General features: G+C 40.3%; 1 protein-coding gene across 1 annotated transcript in view; it reads left to right on the plus strand.

The window, feature by feature from the left end:
- Positions 1-13733: 13733 nt before the first annotated feature.
- LOC113178212 (protein O-mannosyl-transferase TMTC1-like) overlaps positions 13734-21493 on the plus strand; it is a 115955-nt gene continuing 108195 nt past the window's right edge. Inside the window, 2 exon segments of the mRNA XM_077799070.1 lie at positions 13734-13921; positions 13975-14241. Coding sequence (XP_077655196.1) covers positions 13734-13921; positions 13975-14241 — 455 coding nt within the window.

Consider the following 21493-nt stretch of genomic DNA (forward strand, 5'->3'; position numbering starts at 1 on the left):
CTATTATTAGTAATCTGCTTTTATGAGGCAAATATTGTTGTCATTATTGTTTTTTAATCTGGCTTTTTAAAAAAATCTTAAGATGGGGAGTTTACTGGAATTATCTAGCTCTTATGTTACAGGAAGCAAAAGTCTTCCTCACTTTTTCTTAAGCCCATGACATTTCTGTTTCTACAAGGGAACCAGTTCACTATCTCTAACCTTTTAGATATTACAGATAAAACAAAGGAAATTCAGCCCAAGGCTTGCAATTTTAAAGGAAAAAAGAGTCCCAAGATTTACTTGAAAATCCCAACAACAGAATATCTTTGGAAAAATGTCATTTTATATCTTACATCTTACTATTTTTTTTTGCTAGTTCATATTCACCAAACACTCCAGCTTCACAAGGAAATTTTTTATTTTATTTTATTTTAATTTTTTTAAATGCCTTCATCTTTTTTTTTAAAGAGAGAGAGAGAAAGAGAGAGAGAGAGAGAGAGAGAGAGAGAGAGAGAGAGAGAGAGAGAATTTTTTTAATATTTATTTTTTAGTTTTCAGTGGACACAACATCTTTGTTTGTATGTGGTGCTGAGGATAGAACCCAGCACCATGTGCATGCCAGGTGAGTGCGCTACCACTTGAGCCACATCCCCAGCCCAGGAAACTTGTTTTTAAATTAAGCAGATTGAGGAAAAGGAATAAACATAAGGGATAAAATAGCCAAATACCTTTGCTTGTTAAGAACAGTATAGTATATGATTCCTTTGTAACCATGGTGAACCATGAAAACCTGTCTCTGAAGTAATCATTTGAAATGTAAGCTATGTCATGATAAAGGTTAACATTTTGGAAAGAATGATTTGTCAAGAAATGATTTGATGCCAGAAGTCAAACTGGAAAAAAACAGAGAAGCTGGGTAATTCATTGGTAAGGGAGGCATTCTTTGGCACCAGGGATAGAGAAGGTTTATAATCTCTGCTCCACAACTATGATGAGGCAATGTGAGGACAATGGATTATGGTTGTCCAGAGTAAATATAGATGAAATGTTCTCATTCAAAATAAATGGATATAGGGCTGGGGATGCAGCTCAGTGGTAGAGTGCTTGTCTAGCATGAGTAAGGTTCTGGATTTGATTCTCAGTATCAAAAATAAAATAATGGCATAAAATAAAATGATCAGGAATTAGAAAGCAGATACCTAATTCTTGCAGGGTTTCCATTCTACTATAATGGAGAGAAAGAGAAGTAGTGGGAAAATTACTGAGAGAAAAGACAGAAAAACATCAGCATCACCATCACAATCTTTCATCAAAGCTTGGCTTTTACTGAGCAAACCCTGTTAGGTGTAAAGAGCTTTGAAAGCTCTTGCCTTTGCTTATTTAATCTTCACCGTTGCCCTCTGAGTTTTTAACACTTAAGAAAACTGGAACACAGTCTGGTGCTGATCTGGTAGTGAAAAGCCTGTTTCTCTGTGTACATCTTGCTTAGAAATCATTTGAAGTAAAAGAAAGCAATTATGATTTCAGGAACAGGTGGGGTGAGGTGGAGAGTTGAAATTGGCTACTACTAATGAAACAGAATGAAATCCTTCTTTATCTATAAAAAATAATTTTTAATTTTGGGGCACAAAAATCCAGGAATAGATTTAGTGATGATAAAATGTAGCTAAAACTGTTAGCTATATAGGCATTTCTTTGTACCTAAACTTCTTTTAAAATGGCTCTTCATAGTATTTCTTTATGGATTTTTCACATTTTTCTAGGCATTTTATTCATAGAAATACTCTAACATGATAATTTAATCATTGTATGGCAATTTTCACTTATCTGATAATATATTTGCAGAACAGTAAAAATTCTTACAGAAACTTCCTTTAAAAATACTCCATAGTACATAAGGTAGAATCTTTTTATTTCTGCTTAAAAAATTATCAGAAGTGCATTTATTCAAATGAAAGTGATAAATCTAAAGCTTAAGAAAATGAAAGATAGATAGTGCATAGTGGAAAGGCATATAGATTGATATGAAAACACTTTTTTTTTCTTTTTTGGTGTCAGAGATCAAACCAGGGCTTTGATCATAATGCAGACACTTTGTGAAGTATTCACTTTCACTTACATGGTAGGTGCATTATTATGTTTTAGTTCCACGCCCCCTTTCAGCCATATTCTACCAGATCTGGTAAAGGGATTTCAACTCACAGGCCCACCTCTGACCACAGAGGGCAGACCAGATGGCCGAGTAGAGAGGGATTCTAAGGTCACCTCTGGAGTTAAGGAGAAAGACTATCACAATTGGCTACTCCAGTTTTTTATGGGCACAGAAATCCAGAGGGTTTATGGCACACTCCAGGGGTTTGTCAACACCGTCATTTCTGGCACTACTTCTACTCACCTCTAATAAATACACATCTGTGTACATCTGAATTTTGGGCAAATTGTAAGTGGAAAAAAAAATTAACATTTGGGTATTTCCATAAATACAAGTGGGTCAGCAATAGCAGCATTACAATGGATGTTTGTTAGAAGGTGAGTATAACACTCATTCTTTGAAAAAAGGTTGTCAAACTACATCAAAGGGAAAGGCAAAAATCACTGAGCAAATAGGAAATGAAAGAACAGAGTATGTGAAACTGACTTTGAAGCAAAACTGTTTCTACCAACTGGAAAGGGTACATTATTCTGCCCTTATCCAAGATGTGAAAAGACTTACAATTATTTAAAAACAACATCACTACCACAAAAACCTGGCTGCCTTATTCACAATAACTTGGCCCTAAAAATGAAAACTAAAAGACATTTTTCATCTTTTTGTAAGCTACAGTGGGGTCTAAAAAGATTCACTTGTATCCCTTTAGACTAAGTAGCATATGGAAAAAGAGTTCAAGAAATAAGTCTTTGTAACAAAGTGAGAAGAGATGGGTGATGGTTATTTCTCAAGGAAAACTGTTTATTTCCAGTTATAATCTTTATTTCTTGGCAAAGAAAACCTAATATGATAGGTTTCTCCAACTGGAGGAAAGTCATATTATGGACTTGGTGGCAGGCATTTTATTAGTGCCTTTGTACCCTATGCCCATTAATTTTGGCTGTCCCAAAACAAGACATTTAAGATATCTAGTTCAAGATTCTTGGCTGTCAAAACTAGCAGGAATTATGTGAACAGAGTCATCCCTCAGAAGCAGGACAGACTTTGTGGGTGTGCAACCTGGGCAGTCACAGATGGGACTGTACTTATCATGGACCCAACATTTGAAAGGACCCTGCTCTTCAGTGAGCACACTCTTGGTTTGAAGATTTTCCATCACAGTCTTGAAATTCTTAATAACTTTGGACCAAGAGTTCCTTCATTTGATTTTAACATTGGGCCTCACAAATGATACAGCAGAATTGAAAGGTGCACAGATGGGACAGAGTGGACCTCAGGATCATTTGTGAGATGGTGAATTCCTTAACAAGATCATTTTTATAATTCAACAGAATGTAAAATAGTGCCATATTAAATTAAACACATTAAAACACATTGTTTCTGTATAGCAGAGAACATAAAACACTTAATATTGATGAGTGTCATGAATATTTTATGTAGACAGATCAGACTTTTAGATTTTCCTCATAATTTGTTCACTCTTTTCTAAAGCATCCGTAAGTATTTAGTTTCATCTACAAACTCACAGTCATACCTGAGTTCCCATGTTAACTCCCCAGCAGCTCTCATGCAGTGATTCTAGATTTCTTGGTTTTACTATTTATTTATTTGGTTTTGGTTTTGTTCATTTGTTTTGGTAACCTTTTCTGGAGACTCTAAATGGAGAAAAGAAAAGGGTTTAACATTACAACTCTGGGAGTAGCTATTGCTGCTTCTATTCTTCTTGCGGGATGGGGAAGAACAGCTATCCACTAAAAAACAAACAACAAACAAATTTTGTAGTCTATAAAAATTTAAAAGTAGAAAAATAGCATTAAAGAGAGATTTCCTCAGAGTCCCCACAAAACTTCCTTCATTTCTGACAATAGTTGCAAATTTGGGAGGTTCCTGAAACCACCCCCAGTTTTGATTATTTGTGAAAAGGGCTCACAGAATTCATTTGAAATCTTTGATCCTCAGTTTTGGATTTACAGGGAAGGTACAGAGATGAAAATCAGCCAAGGGAAGTGATGCATGGGGCAGAATCCAAAAGTACTAGGCAGATTTCCTATTGTCCTTCCCAATGGAGTTGGAGTATATTAGTCTCCAATACCATGTCACTCTTCATATGTGACAATATGCAGGGACCATACCAACTGGGGTAACTCATCCAAGGCTTTGGTACTCAGAGATATTATGGGGGCCCATTATATACTGCCTACCTAGATGACCTTTGGTCTTCAGAACACTCAAGGGATCAGGCTAATACCTATAGGGGAAAAAACTTTTCCTCTGGTCTCTTAGGTTCAGAGGCTGGGCACCCAGTGAATTAAAATGAATAAAGACAGATTAACAGGAGAAAAAACAAACTTAATTACATATAAATGCATGGTAGCTCTGGAAGAATTGAGACTCAAGGACAAAGTTAAATTTGGGACTTATATACCCTCTTAAACTAGAAAAAAAGAAAAGGAAAGAAAAGTTATGAGAATTAGGGAAGGAAATATATGGTAATTAAGGATTGTGTTATACTTTGGATATGTGGTGTCCCTCAAAATTCATCTGTGAGGTCCTGAAAGAATGTTCAGAGATGAAATGATTTGAGTACGGGAGCTGTGACCTAATCACTGAGTCAATCCATTTGGATATTTTAACCTAATAGGCAGGTGGGGTATGGCTGAAGGAAGCAGATCACTGGGGGTGTGTCTTTGGGGTTTATATTTTGTCCCTGGTGAGTGAAGCGTGCTTGTGCTTGCTAGCGCGTGCTCTCTCTCTCTCCTTCTCTCTCTCCAACACACTATCAGATGAAATAATGTTGGCCAGTATTACTTTTATAATTTTGAATTTGAGTGATAAATATTGGAGTGGGGGGTCATTACATGTGTAGTGAAAAATTCTTAGATCATTTGCTGGGCATTTGGACCAATGGACATTCTAACAATAAAATTTATGATGGAGATTTTAGGCCATTGTATTATTTCTACCTTCTGGAAAAACTGGAAACTAAAGATGTGAAGGGAACCAGGCTGCACCACCTGAAAATATGCCACTTTGGCATCAGGATTATTTTGATCTGAAAGTTATTAGCTCTTTATCTTCTAAAATTAAGGCATACATTTCCATTTATAAAGATATCTCCTCCTGAACCAGGAAGGGAACTACTCCAGGAAGAATTCTTGTCATCTTACATGACTCTTACCTGCATAACATACCTTACTAACCAATCTGTTTTAGTTAGTTTTGCACCACTGTGGACCAAAAGACCTGATGAGAACAACTTAGAGAAGGAAAAGTTGATTTTGTCTCATATTTTCAGAGGTTTCCATCCATGGTTGACTGAATCCATTACTTGGAGCCTAAGGTGAAGCAGGACATCATGGTGAAAGGGAATGGTGAAGGAAAACAATTCAGGACATGACATCCAGGACATGACATCCAGGAAGGAGAGAGTGAGGGGGTGGGGAGAGGACACTCAGGAGAGCCAGCGAGTGCAATTGCTCAACTTCACTCACCAGGAAAAAAAAATATTAGCACCAAAGCCATGCCCCCAGTGATCTACTTCTTCTGGCCACTTAGTTACCACCCAGTTAATCAATTTAAGTGGATTAGTTCACAAATTAAGTTACAGTCTCGAAATCTAATCTTTGTACCTCTGAACAGTCTTGCACTGTTTCACACATGAGCTTTTGTGGGACACCACACATCCAAACCATAACATTTTACCTTTGGCCCCTGAAATCTTGTGCCCATCTCACAATGGAAAATAAATTGAATCCATTTCAAAGAGTTCTCATAATTTTAAATAGTTCGAGCATTGCCCCAAAGTCCAAGTCTAAAATATCTTCTGAGACTCAAGGCAAATTCTTAGCTGTGGGCTCTTGTAAAAATCAAAAGCAAGTTACATATATCCAATATATAATGGCAAAGAGTGAACATTTCCATTCTAAAAGGAGAAACAGTAGCATAGAAAGAAGAGATAGGACCTAAACAGAAATGAAATCCATCTTGGCAAACAAGGTCTGTAGCTCCACATCCAGCATCAGGAGCACATGGCATCATGATGTTCTCTCCAAAGGGCTTATGTAGCTCCACCTCTGTGGCCTTGCTGGTTGGTGCCCACATGACCTCTCTCTTGGCTTGTTTCTGCTCAATTTTTGCAGCTTCCTTTGGAAGACGTTCCATATTACTGACATCTCTTAATAACAGAGGTCTGCTCTGCAGTTTCAGTTTCCCTTCTCACATCACCCACTTAGAGGATGCCTACCAGGATTCTAAACCTGCTGCACTTTGCCTGACCTCAAATGCCTTCCTCTGAAATCTCAGTGGAAGCCTCCATAATCCCCTAACTCCAATATCCTAAATTCCTGTAGAACCAGCACCAGCCTCCTGGGACCATGGCTTCAGGAGCCTCTGAGTCCTTGAGTCACTGAGCCTGGTGAAACAACTTCCTAGGTCCCCTATGCAAGCAGGGTGCTCCCATGGCCTCTTCTTAAAGGAATTTTGAATTTAATATCCTTGAGTCTGAGATGAGCATGGTCTTGTTAATTTCTGAGATGCCCTAAAGCCATATTTCCTATTGTTTCTGAGGAAAGTACTTAGAATCTCTTTAGTTGATGTGATCTCTTTAACAACTACACCTTCCTTTCACCCAGCTTTACTTGCACTTTTCTGGCAAAAATTCAAGTTTTCAAATCTTTCTACTCTGCTTCTTGCTCCTGATTGTCACATAAACTTGGCTAAAAGTCTCCAGTGATATACATGCCACTGCCTAAATGCTGTACTGCCTTGAAATTTCCTCTGCCAGACTAATTAATCCATAACCTTTAAATTCAACCTCACAGAAAGTCTCTGGCCTCTAATCCAGTTTCCAAAAAAGTCCTTCTTTCCCTCTGAAGCCTTACGAGCCCAATATTTATTGTCCACAGTACTATCAGCTTTCTGATTTTCTGAGCTCCCACCAGAATGACCCTCAAACTCCAGTTATAACATCTGAAGCATTCCCAACTTGTATCTCTAAAATTTTCACCATTCCTTCACAAACCATTTCCAAAGGCTTGTGAACCACCTGGTCAGGTTGGTTAGTTACAGCAATGAACCCACTTCCTGGTACCAATTTCTGTTTTAATGAGCTTTGTGTTGCTGTGACCAAAAGACTTGACTCGAACAACTTACAGTAGGAAAAAACCTGATTGTTCACAAAAACTGATTATTAAATTCTTGGAAATTTTGTAAGCCAGTTGTTAAATACAGCCATTATTTAAAAATCAAGTTGTATAAACTAATAATTATATTATCAATTAATTAGATAAAAGGATAACTTATTGCTCAAAACCCATACCTTTATAATTATTTTACTATTAGTATGTTCTTGATCTTATTTGCATCCACTTTATCTGCCTGGTGAAAATTCTGTAGAACGACATGCTACTACACATCTGTCATGGTTTAGGTATGAGGTGTCCCACAGAAGCTCATGTGTGAGACAATGCAAGAAAGTTCATAGGTGATTGTGTTATGAGAGTTTAACCCAATCAGTGAATTAATTCCCTAGTAGGAATTAACTGAGTGGTAAATGTAGGCAGGTAGGATATGGAGGTCAGTCATTGGGTGGCATGCCTTTGGGGTTCTTGGTGAATGGGGCAGTCTCTCTGCTTCCTGATTGTCATGTCCTGAGCCACTTTCCTCTACCATACTCTTCCGCCATGATCTTCTGCCTCATTTTGGGCCCAGAGCAATGGAGCCAGTTGTTTAGGAATGAGACCTCTGAAACTGCAAGCCCCTAATAAACTTTTCTTCCTTTAAAACTATTGTCATGTCTTTTGGTCACAGAATTGAAAAAACTGACTAAAACAGTATTTCTTCCCATTTTTATGTTCAATGATATTATCTTGGTAACATTAAATTGATTGTGGCAAGACTAGTCATACCATCATACCATGGAAATCAGCAAATGCTATGAATCAGGACATTTTTGATGGTCTTTGATCTTGAGAAGCATATTTCTGCTGATTAAGTTGTTATTAGAGCTGCTGATATTTTATAGGTTATGGCAACTTTGGGTTAAATGTATGGTAAATTATTTCAAAACTGAAGGTACATCTAGAACTCATGAATCAGATGGAAACATTTTTCTACAAAATTTTAACTCTTCATACAAATCTGTTTTGTGTAAGTCTGATTTTAATTTTAAATGTAAATTTATACACTCTAGTACTTCCACTGACATTTTATGAAAATTGTGGAGATAAGAAACTAAGTAGTTTTTGGATTTATTTGTAATTAAACATACATAAAATAAAGATAAAAATATATGTTATTAAAAATTAATCATAGGAAAGTAGTGTTCTTTTCTATTATGCATAAAATTTGATGCTAAAATTTAATCTCTAATTCTGTGTATATTTACGTTGTAATGCTATAGCAGTTTTCAAAACCTGAGATTCTAAACTCCTTGGAGAATTCTAATAAGCCCTTTTGATTCATAGTATTTAGGATACAACCTCAAAATATGGCAACTTGGGATACTGAATATTTTAAACTACAGGAATTCAAGAAATAGTAGGTGCTAAAAGGACTTCCTGACGTTCCCCTGAAGCAGGTCAGAAAGACCAATGTGTTAGTAAGATTTCTATTACTATAACAAACACCCAAGGTAATCAACTTTAATGAGAAAAAGTTTATTTTGGTTTCCAGTTTTGGAGGTTCTGGTCCATGATCAGTAGACCCTGCTGCTTTGGGCCTGTGACAAGGCAGCACATCATGGTGGGAGCACCTGAAGGAGCACAGTTGCTCACCTCATAGCTAGGAAGCCTAAGACAGGAAGAGGAAGGACCCCAGTCCCATTATCCCTTCCATGGCATACTCACTGTGACCTAAAACTTCCCATGAGGCACCACCTTTTAAAGGCCACCTCCCAATAGCACCAACCTGGGGAACAAGCTTCTGCCACATAGACCTTTGGGAGACAATTAAGATTCAAGCTATTTCAAGAAGAATATGAAGGGTGACCTCCATATACCTGAAGGTATCCTAATCTCCAAAGCTGGGGGGAACCAAAAGGAATCTGAATAGGCCTTGCTAACTTCCCCCTGTTCACTCTCTCAGTTCATAACCTTTTTGTGCTACACCTTTTCCCCTGACTCTTTATCCTTCATCAAACCTAGTATAAAAGCAATCAGGTTTTTTAACTGTTTCCTTCCAACTTCATTTCCTCATAAAGTCTCCTGTATCTTGTAAAACTTACATTGAATATATTAAACACATTTATATATTTTTCTTGTTATTCTATCTTTTGTGACAGACCCAAGCCAAGAACCAAAAAAGGGTAACAGGAAAAAGACACCCCCCTGCACCCTCACAATATGATTTCTTGCAATATACACACATGTGCCTCTACCTTGTACTAACGTGTAAACAGAGTTCATTGTCTAGTGACAGGAAATGCAAGATCACAAATATTTTTGATATTCTTTTTATTCTGTGAAGATGCCAAAGACGGGATCCAGGGATGGAAGGAGGATCCAGTTTTCTTTCAAGAAGTCCCCTCTGTCTGTTCCTGGGTTGCAACTTCTGCTGCCACATTTCTGCCACAAGTCTGGGCCCAGGGATGGCCACAGCCATCCCCTCCAACCATCTGGCACCCCAAACTACCTCACACCTGTCTTGCCAGATGTTGGGTCAAATTCTTTGAACACATGTTGCCTATTGTACTATGGGCCCAGAGCGTAGTGTGGTAATTTGAACGTTCTTATTCTTCTTCCTGTTTAATATATCCTTAAGAACAGGCAATATTTAAATAATTAGATAACAAAGAATTATTTTTAATACAAATTTTTCCCAATCATTTTGCTGAATTTCTGCCTTTGTTGCATTGCACTGGATCACTTATAAACCTGAACAGGGTGTATGTATCATTGGGCTAAAAAAGTACAATCAAAGTATTAAAGAAAGAGTTACTCATTGATACTCATTAAAGCAGAGTAAGGCAGACTTAATTTTTTTTTTTTTTTTGTAGTTGTAGATGGACAACATGCCTTTATCTGTTTGCTTTTATGTGGTGCTGAGGACCAAACCCAGTGCCTCACACATGCAAGGCAAGCACTCTAACAGTGAGCCCCAACCCCAGCCCCAAGGCAGACTTAATTTAACAGGACTGTTGTGGTCTTGAAGTGGAGGCGACAGAGTGGGCTCAACTTTGAATAGGTAAGGGGAAGCAGAAATTTGCAACCAAGAGACAAAGTGTGAGTCAACGGATGGAAAATTATTAAAAGAAAATATTACGGATAAAGAATCTGTTAAACTGACCTAACAGGATTCTTCATTAAGACAGGCCAGGGTTGTCAGACATCACCTGGGGAGTGGTGGAGTATGAAGAATCCTACCCAACACTGACCAGATAACAAGGGTGGAGAGTTCTTTGCCACAGTTGGATTTTACCAGGAAGGCTAACTTCTCCAAGGACTTAGGAAAATGTTAAGGAGCCCAACTAAAGTTTGGCCAAGAAAAAAAAAAATTGTCTTGAGTCATTTGAAATTTGTTTTATTAAAATACCTACTTGCCCTTGATTTATTTTTAGTTGTGTCCTAATCTCTTTCAGGAATATGGTCCATTTAATTTGCATGAGTGATTTAATCTGTATGAGCCTCAGAGAGGCACTTCTGTAATAATTTATGTTTTAAATTGCTCTGAGTGGACAAAGGTGTCTTATAAGGTAGTATTCCTCTAATTACCAATTCTTTAAAAAAATCATAGACTAAGTAACAAGAATCTAATCTAATTTCCTTTTTGGCTCCTTTATTAGTCAAGATGAGTGCTTTACACCTTAAAAGAGAAGTAGATATCTTCATGGGCTGGCATACCAATGTAAATCTGTCTCTGACATCAGTACTTTCAATATTTTTTTTTTCTGTAACACAGAGGAGCATTAAATGAGGGAAGGTGGGGCTGCAAAAGAACTGTTTGATTTTTAAAAAAGTATTTATTTATTGGTTTGTCCTTGAAAAGACTTGAGATATCTCACTATAAATGCTCCCTGACTGACAACGAGCTATGTCCCAATTAATGCACAGTAAATTGAAGATGTAAATTGAAAAACAATTAGCACACTCAAACTACCGAACATCATACTTTAGCTGCAAATAGTTTAGCTGATATTAGAATATCAGTTGCTCACCCATTTGACTATGTGGCTGACTGGAATCAAAAATAAAAATCAAAATTCAAAGTATGAACTCTACTGAATATGTATCACTTTTGCACCAACTTCAAGTTGAAAGAGTTTAAGTAGAACCATCGTAAATTAGGGATCATATATATTTTGAGTTAATCCAAAATTTATCATCTGAACTGAATAGAGATGGCACTGCACCTGGAGGAAAGCTTCAGGCAACTCTGTGCTCAGAAACCTGGAACATGACTTGAGGATCCCTCTCATCCCCTTTCTTGGCTCTCACTGCTTCTTCAATACTCTTCATTTTCATGGACCCCTCTGATACATCTTTCAATTAAAAAAGAATACAACTCAGATTAAGGAAGTGGGCAAGGATGTGACTTCTAGAAAGGTGAGTTTAAGGAGGAGAAAAAGTTTGCTGTTTATAAAAATCTATTATTAGGGGTCACTCTATAGGGTAAAGATATTATCTCTAGAAGTTCCTTGTTAATTATAGGTAAGATTGACATCTTGGCCTATCAGTGAGAATAATGTTATATCTAATATCATTTCTGCAAGGACAACTTCACTATTCCTTTTAGTTTTTAACTTAGAAAGCTCCACTTTTATGGTGTTAACCGGCTCCCACCCCATATTTAAGCAGTTTTGTTCGGTGAGCACATTGCTGCACAAAGTACACCTCAACATATTTTTATTAAGTGAATAGGAAGGGCTGTTTTGTGTGGTGTGGGGAAATAAAATGTGGTCTGGATGTTTAAGTTAACAAGGGTCAAAAAGTTTTGATGAAAGGATGAAAATATCAATGGTTAGGATTTTTCAGTCACTCATTTTAGGTAACCAAAACCAAAAGAGAACAAAACAAAAAATCAAAAAACAAAGTGAAAAGGGGTGAACCATATTCTGTCTTGGAATATGTTTGTCTTAATTCACTGAGTTTTCAACATTCAGATACATCTTAAAATTTTAAAAAGTTGGTGTAGTAAAGAGCCACCAAATGTTCAGAGAGAAGAACAATTTCTGCTTTGTATTTTACTATTATTAGTTTCAGATCAATGAGGTTTTAAAAGGATTTTGGAAGGAAAGGAATGAAATGATGAGTTTTTAAAAATATTTAAAAGTTGTGGATGGACACAATACCTTTATTTAATTTATTTTATTTTTATGTGGTGCTGAGGATCCACATGCCTCACATATGCCAGGCAAGCGCTCTACCACTGAGCCACAATTCCAGCCCCAAATGGTGACATTTTATTTTAGTGTGTTCTGTCTGGATGTGTCAAATCCTGGTGACTTCAACAGTAAAATAGCTGAAGTTTACAAGGGGCCAGAAAATTGATCCTTGTAGAAATTCTATTAATCATCACCCTGGGATATGAAATTCATTTATGCTTCATAATTAGTATTTTAAAAAGGAGAACAATTATTCAGAAAGGCTGTTTAGAAGCTAATGCCAAAGTCCTCATACACAGTTTTTGTGGGTATGTGTTCCTCTAGTTTTTAAAAATTCATATCGACTGAGTAGGAATAGTTCAAACACTGCAAAAGAATTGTTTGACTTTTTTTAAAAAAAGTATTTATTTTAAAAAGCATTTACTTAATTTATTATCACAGACCAGGTAAAAATCAGATCCAAGAGGTCCAGTTAGAAAGGAAGAAAAAGTAATTTGCTTGGCAACTCCCGAATTATCTTAAGAGTTTAAGTAAAATAAAAAGCGAGGAGAAATGTTCCAGAAGCCAAGTCATCTCCCAGACCCAAATCAAAAATCGAACCTAAGGCTTTTTATAAACACAGGCAGAGAAATGGGCAGTAAAGAAAAAACAGCCCTGGCGCCTCTGAACAAACCCGGGCAGGGCGGGCAGGAAGTCCTTGGCCAGGGACACCCTTTCTCCTGGCTTTGGGAAGGTGTTTTTGGAAGCGGTTTCCCAGAGGGTGGGACTGCAGGACCGAGAGCCCGGCGGGAGGGAAAGTCCCGGTGGGGGATGACGGAGAGGGCGGCGGGACCCGAGCGCAGAGCCGGCCCAGAGCGTTTCTCGGGCGCCGCGGCAGCTCTTGTCCTGGGTGCTGAAAAGCTGGGAAGTTCCCGGGAAGGGGCAGCCGTTTTATTTCGGAGGGTGAGTGTGGGGTTGCAGGCTGTGCACCTGCTAAGCCCGCCAGATCTGCCCTCCTTAACCCGGTTCCGGAGAGATGGATGGGGCAGAGGGACTGCGTGCAGAGCTGGGATCACCGGGAGGTCCCCGGGGGTGCCCTTCCAAGCGGCCCTGCGACGCGACCTCAGCTTACCTATTCGTGAACTCTCGCCGTCAGGGTCGCGCGCGCCAGCGGGCTGAGCCCAGCAGAGAGCCAGGGAAGGGTCCGTAGGTGCCAGGTGTTGGGGGAAATCGGCTCGAGTCCGGGGAGTAGGGGGGCGGAGGCGAGAGCAAGCGGGCATGCGCAGTGGGGCGGAGGAGGTGGCGATGGCCCGGGGAGGCGGGGGGACTGCTGTTTATTTACAGCTGGCCAACTCCGCGGCGCAGGCGGCGGCGGAGCGCGGGGCGCCCGCGGCTGGTCCAGCTGCCGCCGCACCTTGCGGGAGCCCACCTCCAGGCTGTCGCCGCACGCTGCGCGGGCCCCCGCAGGGGAGGATGCCAGACGCCCGGGAAAGGCCAGGGCAGCAGCGGAGGCGGCGGCGCGATGGTGGTGACCACCTCCGGGCAGGGACCGCGCGCCCTCCCGGCGGCCGGGCTGCGGGCTTGCGCCGGCCGGGGAGGTGGCGCTGCTGGCGGGGGCCAGCTGCCTGTGCTATGGCCGCTCCCTGCAGGGCGAGTTCGTGCACGACGACGTGTGGGCGATCGTGAACAACCCCGATGTGCGGCCGGGCGCCCCGCTCCGCTGGGGCATCTTCACCAACGACTTCTGGGGCAAGGGCATGGCCAAGAACACCAGCCATAAGTCCTACCGGCCGCTGTGCGTCCTCACCTTCAAGTGAGTCCCTCTCCTCACGCTCGCTGCCGCCGCCTTCCCCGAATCTCACTGCTTCTCCAGGCCAGGAGAAGTTCCAGGACTGGCTAGGCGGGCGTTCTTTTTTGCCGCCCTTTCCCTCCACGCCTCCGTTTTCTCCAGCCTGTCCACACTACTCTGCGCTAGGGTCCTGCTCTCTCTTCTCGGGGCTCCTGGGGCGGTTCGGGAGGCTAGAGCTGGGGACTTGGGATCGAGTTTCTCAAGTGTGTGCGCTTTAGGCGGGCTTCTCTGGGCCAGCTAGGGGCCAACTGATGAGGCCTCTTTGCACCCCAGTCCTTGCCTGGTGGCTGCCAAATGGGACCAGCGCGGGCCCACTGGGTTCTGGAGGGGTGGCGGTGCTGGCGATGCTTCCAAATTGGAAATTTCTCAGAAGCTGTTGGGTAGCTTTGCCCAGGAGGAGTGTGTCAGCCCCCTCTGGGAATGCATTAAGATGGGAGGAGGAGGGAGCCTTGAGCTGCTAGGACTGCGTAGGTTTTGGGAAAAAGCAGGGGAGAGAGAAGATTCTCCTCATGTCACTCACCCCGACCTTCTCCCTCTTGTCTGCTCCCAGAGCTTCTCCAGTCTGCCAAGCAGCTCTGGAAATGGACTTGAGGAGGTGCAAAGCAAAGGAATGCAGACGCGTGGAATCCCCCGTGGATCTTGGGGTCCCCGCTGAAATAGTTTTTCTTTTACAACCCCAGAGTCATGATTCAGCATTTCTAGTGTGAATAAGTGTAAAGAGAACAGAGAGTACACCAGGATTTTATAGGGTAGAGTATTTTCTTGAATTTAAAAAGAGGGCTAGTGCAGAAAAGAGAGAAGGGCTGATTTGAAAGAAGTGCTATCTTCTACATCACTAGCTGATGACTCCACCCCTTATAATTTGGCTCAGCACTTAAGCTTGTTTCAATGCGCAGGACAGAAACTGTTGAAATAATATTGTTTCTGTATTATCAGCATTTTAAGTGTTTTCCAGCTGGTGTAATAGGAACTGGGGTTTATGGTAATGATCATTTGAGACTGGGTTGGAGTTTGAAAGCCTGTTCTGGCCTGCTGGACTAGGTCTCCTTTGACAGGTGGCTCTGACAACTTAGAAAAGGAAACCATGGCAATTGGCAACAATTCATGGGCTTCTGACTTAATCCTTCCACTGAAAGTTTAATGTTTTAAAGAGGGTGAGAAAACACACATTTGACTCTCGAGAGAATAATTTGTAAACACTGACCTCTTGAAAAGTTGTAGTGGTTTTCAATGGAAAGATAACTTTAGCCACTGAGAGAGTTCCTCCCTCTCTGGTTTTCCAAATATTTCTTAGAATTTCTTTAGATAGCCCAAATATAAATGTTTCACTTTTAGATGGACCTTAATTTTATTATGTGGGCATTGTTGATAGATTTTAAGTATGAGGTACGCTAGACTTATAAAAACCACTGCCCTGGTCCCTGGGTTGAGCATTTTCCATTAAAAAAAAAAAAGGAAGGTTTAAATTCCTTTATCCACTTGCTGGAGGTGGGGGAGAATGTTTTCAGGTCTTCCTAAAAATTTTAAATTCACAGTGAAGATGGCAGGGACAGAGGAGAGAGGGATGGAGGAAGGGACTAAGTAAGGGGGCAAAGCCATTGATAAAGAGAAGTAATGGGGTTGGCAGAATAGGGGCAAAGCGAAAGTGGTCTAGAATGTTTGCCTAGGCAGTCTGGGATATTCAGTGATAGAAACAGCAAAGGAAAAACAGATTTGGAGGCAATATTTTATAGAGAAAAATGAAAAAGTGGCTTTGAAAATTATATACCAAACTGAGGTTATCCTAGAAACCCCAGAGGAGGAGGCCAGGTAGGACACGCTGAAGATGCCAGATAAGCTCAACCTACAGTCTGGTAGCGTAGGAGGCTGGAAAATGAGAGGTATTATTTTTGGATCCTGGGGGTTTTTATGAGTCCCTGAATGGAGGCTTGGAAGTCACCTTCTGAAGCAATCTCTTCTTATCAACTAATGTCTTTTCTGTCTTCCTTTGGAGTCACATTCATGTTTTTCCAGACTTTCGTGTGTAGTCATCCCACTTAATTTTATGTTTTAAAAATTTTTGGTACTGGGTGTTAACCACTGAGCCACTTCCCCATCCCTTTTTAAAATTCTTTAATTTAGGGACAGGGTCTTGCTGAGTAGCTTACGGCTTTGCTGGGTTGCTGAGGCTGGCTTTGAACTCATGATCCTCCTGCCTCAGCCTCTGGAGGTTTGGGGATCATCAGCATGTGCCACTGTGCCCAGTGTCATCCCACTTTAAAAGAGGGATGAGGAATGCTTGATTATGCCAACGTAATGGCCATGTTCCTTTTCCAGATGGTAAGGTCGGGATTCTGTTCTAGAGTCCTGTTCAGCCTGACCCCTGGCTCCCTCTCTGCCCTCTGGGCTGTCAGTCTCCAGCTGGGCATTCTGGAGCCCTTGTTCCTGTACAGGCCAGACCTGCTGCCGCCAGCAGCCTTTGCACTTGTGGTTTCTTGTTCCTGAATGCTCTTCCCCATCCCTCTGTGGATGGCCTGCACTCTCACTGCCTCATGGGGGTATCTGCTCATGCCACTTCCTCACAGGGCGTTTTCTTGAACTAAACAGCAAACATTCCCTCATGTTTCACCCTTATCTTTCCACCCTGCTTTGCCTTCACGTCCCTCATTGCTGCCTGGCACTGTATTTTTGTTGTTGGTTTTAATATCCTGCCATATCAGTGTGCGCCCTTTCCTACCACCTAGGACTCTGCCTGGCTTGCATAGTAGCAGACTAAGAATTACTGCTGAAAGAAAGAATGAGTATTTTATTGACAATTAAAAATAAATTCATCTAACATGAAAACATGCTCAACATTTTTAGTCATTAGGGACTTGCAAATCAAACTTCACTGAGATTCCATCTTATCCCACTTAGGATGGCTAAATAAATAAATATCAATGAAAATGTGGGTAAAAAGAACCCTTATACAATGTTGATGAGAATGTGAATTCCCAGCCACTATGGAAAAAGAGTATGGAGGTTTCTCAAAAAACTAAAGATAAAACTGTCATAGGATTCAGCTCTACCACTCCTGGCTATATACTCAAAGGAAATGAAGTTAGCACGCAAAAGAGAGACCTTTGTGCCCATGTTTACTGTGGTATTATGCACAATAGCTAAGAAATGGAATCGGCCCAGGTGCCCATTGACAGATGAATGAATGAATAAAGAAAATGCTGTATGTATGTATATACATACATACATACATACACATTATGTGTTATTCAGCTGCAAAGAAGACTGAAATAATGTCATTGGCAGAAAAATCATTGTAGCTGGAAGTCATCATGTTAATCATAAGCCAAATATTGCATGTTTTCTCTCATATAGGGAAAAAATGAAGAAGAGGGACTATTAAGGAAGGGAGAATAGTTGGTAGGATGGTTAGGATTAAAGCAGGATATGAGAATGTGCATGAATGGAAGTGTCACAGTCAACCCCATTAATTTGTAAATTAAAATGCAATAATTAGGGGCTGGGGATTGACTCAGTGGTGGAGCACTTGCCTAGCATTTGTGAGACACTGGGTTCTATTCTCAGTACCACACATTTAAATAAATAAATAAAGATATTGTGTCCATCTACAATTAAAAAAAATAAAAATGAATAAAATATAAAGGTCCATCAACAACTAAAAAATAATTAGAAAAAACCAGACCTATGTTATCAAAAATGTAATAAGTATAATAGACAATTTAAATGAATGCATACACCATTTTTTATGAATGCCTGCTTTTGGGGAAATATTAAGGTAGGCCTCCTTTTAAAATGTAGAAAAGTCTGATTTATTTCTTAGTTAATTTTCCTTTTGACTTCCTCTAAGGGAAAAGTGAAGGCAGAGCTGGTCTTTCCTCTGACCAACCCAGAGGATTCCATTGGATCCTTCTTACTGGGAGGTTAAAGGCAGCTTAGATTTTGAAAGGGGCAATCATGGCTCTCCATTGAAACCTGCTGGGAGATCATGAGTCTCAGAAGTTTGGGATCTTCTTCCTGTTGAATGGCATTGAAACATAAATCATTGATGGATGCTTGCTATAAAGTTCTAAGCTAGAGATAGCAGTTGTACTTCTGAGACAAAACTCAGAATTTCACAGGTTCTCCTACAACGTGTACTTGAGGCCCTAAAATTCATCAATTCCAGTGCCCTGCTTTCTATAAGAAATGACCTTTTGTTTTGTTTTGCTTTGTTTTTAGTCAATGACATGTAACATGAAATATTTTCTGTTGGATCAAATAGAGTACATTACTTTATCAAAGGAATTAATGTGGCTATCACTTCCTCTCTCCCATTGTTGTATACTAAAGAATTTGTTGGGTCTTTGTCTTAGGTTCCTGGGAGAGACCTTATAAACCCTTGAAATTTCCTAAGGGATAGAAATGGAACCACATACCTAAATTTTTGTGAGGGAGTGGTGGTGACTCCTAGATGGTTTCAGGACGAGGACTGGCCATGCTGGAAAGACCAATCACATGACTATAGAGAGTTGGGGCTTTGAGCCATGTGTTATCAGTTTCTGACTCCCAACCTGAGAGAGAAAAGGGGCTGGAGATTGAGTTCAATCCATAGCTAATAATGTAATCAATCATGTGTACATAATGAAACCTCATTAAAAATACTGGACCTCCAATCTTGCTTGAGTTCCCTGGTCGGTAATCTTATACTGATGTGTTGGGAGAGAGATGCATCCTGAAGATACAGAATGTTTGTGTTTAGGACTGTCCTAGACCTTATGCCATAATCTTTTCTTTGGTTCTGCTTTGTGTCCTTTATAAGCAAATTACAATAAGTATAGTGGTATTCTTGTGAGTCATTCTAGTGAAGTATGGAATTTGAGAGAGTTGTGGGAAGCCCCCAATTTGCAGCTAGTTGATCGGAAGTACAGATGGCTTGGTGACTTTTCAACTTGTTGCTAATAATTGAAGTACAAGAGTCTTATAGAGTACTTTGCTTGCAATCTTGGATGTCTTCAATAACGCTGGATTGTTGATGTCTGAATTGCATTACATCCTAGTACTCACCAAACACCATTAAGAGAGAGAAGAAAAAAAAAGAGGGAGAATTTGCTAAAAATTGACAGCTCAGTTGTAGTTATAACTAAGGTATTTGGGACACTGGGCTACTTTTTTCTGATTTCCTTTTAAGGATTTTCTTCTGGGACTTGCTGTCTTCTGGGTATCACTACTGATCTCCATATCCTCAGTTTCTCTGACTCCTTTGATACAGTCATTATTCTAAATGAAGTCATAATGACACTTGCTGCCCCTTCATGGGCAGGTGAGGCTGTGGTGCACTGAGCTCAAATCAACAGGAATTTTGCTTTTCCTCTGTGCTGTTATCTGCATTGGTGCCTGTGAGCTGCATCCTTTAGTACTTTAGATGCATTAAGTGATGATGATTTGCTTATTTAGTTCTGGTACTGGAGGGAATGCAGAAGGATAGCAACCAAAATGATTGAGGGCCAAAGGGATTTGCCTTAGAGAAAAACAGAGCAGAACCAGATGTTGTTATTTATTGGATGAATGATCTAAGAAGACTATGGAAACCACTTACAAGCATTTGAGAATTATAATGATAGCAAGAGGTGGGGAAGAAGAAAGATGAACAGCAATAGAGGAAGACAGGAGAATGTGATGTGTACTAGTATTGTGCTGTGGAAATCCACTGGAAAGTTTTGGAGAAAATATCATTTGAGACCTGAGAAACATGATAAAGGAGATACAGTCAATTTTTCCTTTTCACTCGTTTTTAGTTCTTCTGGGAAAAGAATGTGTGTTGTGTTATGCTGAGAAAACAACTTTTCTGCTAAGCTTGTCAATCCTACCCAACTTCCCAAAGCTTTGAGATCTATGTCTTATTGTTCTAAGACTCTCCTGCCTTAAATTACTTGGATTACTTGGGGCTGATTTCCAGGTTCCATTTCAGATCTATTGGCTTAGAGTATTTTGGGATGGAATCAGGAAATTAGCAGCATAATTAGTGCATAAGGTGATTAAGAAACTTGGAAACCACTGGGACTCCATGGGGGCCTATGTTTAGTGAGACTGAGATACCAGTTTCCCTGGCATAATATACAGAAAGGAATCCAAAGGCTTACTGAGATAGCAATGTTGGGAAGCATTTATTATGTGCAAACCACATACACCCTTCTTCCCCTCCATAATATTCCTGGAGAGAGCAGATGGCTTTGCCTTCATGGAGGCATTGAGAATGGCATTATCAGGAGCACCTGCAGCTCTGGGATGCTCTCTGATGATTGCCTTGTGTAGGCTGAATGTGATATGTGTGGAGATGCTGCTCAGATGGGCTCTCTGGCATCAGTGGAGTGATGAGATCCTGGAATACCAGAGACCAATTGGGTGCAGTTTATATCATGAGGAGCAGTGGGAATGCATTGGGCATCAGAAAGTTTTGACCTGAAGGCATCAAGGTGGTGAATCATGTTTTGTTCCTAGGAATGAAATAGATAGGCCTCTAAAATGTTGCTTGATCTATATGCTGCGGAAAATTGGTGCAAGGTGCAAGACCAGGATCAGGCTCCAGTTGCCACAATGGAGATTTCTGACATCTTAGCCAGTTTCCAGACCTGTGCCAGCTTGTGAAGATGGAGCTGATTGATTGAAATTGGGATCTTTCTGAGGACTTCCTCCCCACCCCCCAGTATAAGTCTCTTTCTGGGATACAGCCTGTGTGTGTGTGTGTGTGTGTGTGTGTGTCTGTCTGTCTGTCTGTCTAAACCAGAGCCATTTTCAAAGCAGAGAATTAAAAAAGAGTGATGGAGTTTATGTTGAGCTCCTGGCTGTGAGATCCTAGGGCAGACAGCTCAGAGCCCTTCCTTTGCCTCCCCTTTGGTTCCAGATCCTGTGACCTTTCCTGGGAATGGATGTGGCCATGCTGGAAACCATCAACTCTGATTTCTATGAGCTTCCTTTCTGGGCAGTTTTACAAGAAGACAGAGAGAGTTCAGATGGAGTAGGGTCGATTTGTTCTCATATTTGTCAAAGTATGAAAGGTTTGCAGACAGAGATGGTTATTAGGATTATTTCAGAAAAAAATATTTTTATTTCCTACTGTTTGGCCTAGTTTTAAATTAAAAAAAAAATGAAGGCTAAACCAAATAAAATGAGATTCTTAGGGTTGAAAAGGAATGACGATCTTTTTAGCTTCTAACATTATATAAATTCATCTGTTCATTCA

This window comes from Urocitellus parryii, chromosome 5 (genome assembly GCF_045843805.1).
Source record: "Urocitellus parryii isolate mUroPar1 chromosome 5, mUroPar1.hap1, whole genome shotgun sequence".
In the NCBI taxonomy this organism is placed as follows: Eukaryota; Metazoa; Chordata; class Mammalia; order Rodentia; family Sciuridae; genus Urocitellus; species Urocitellus parryii.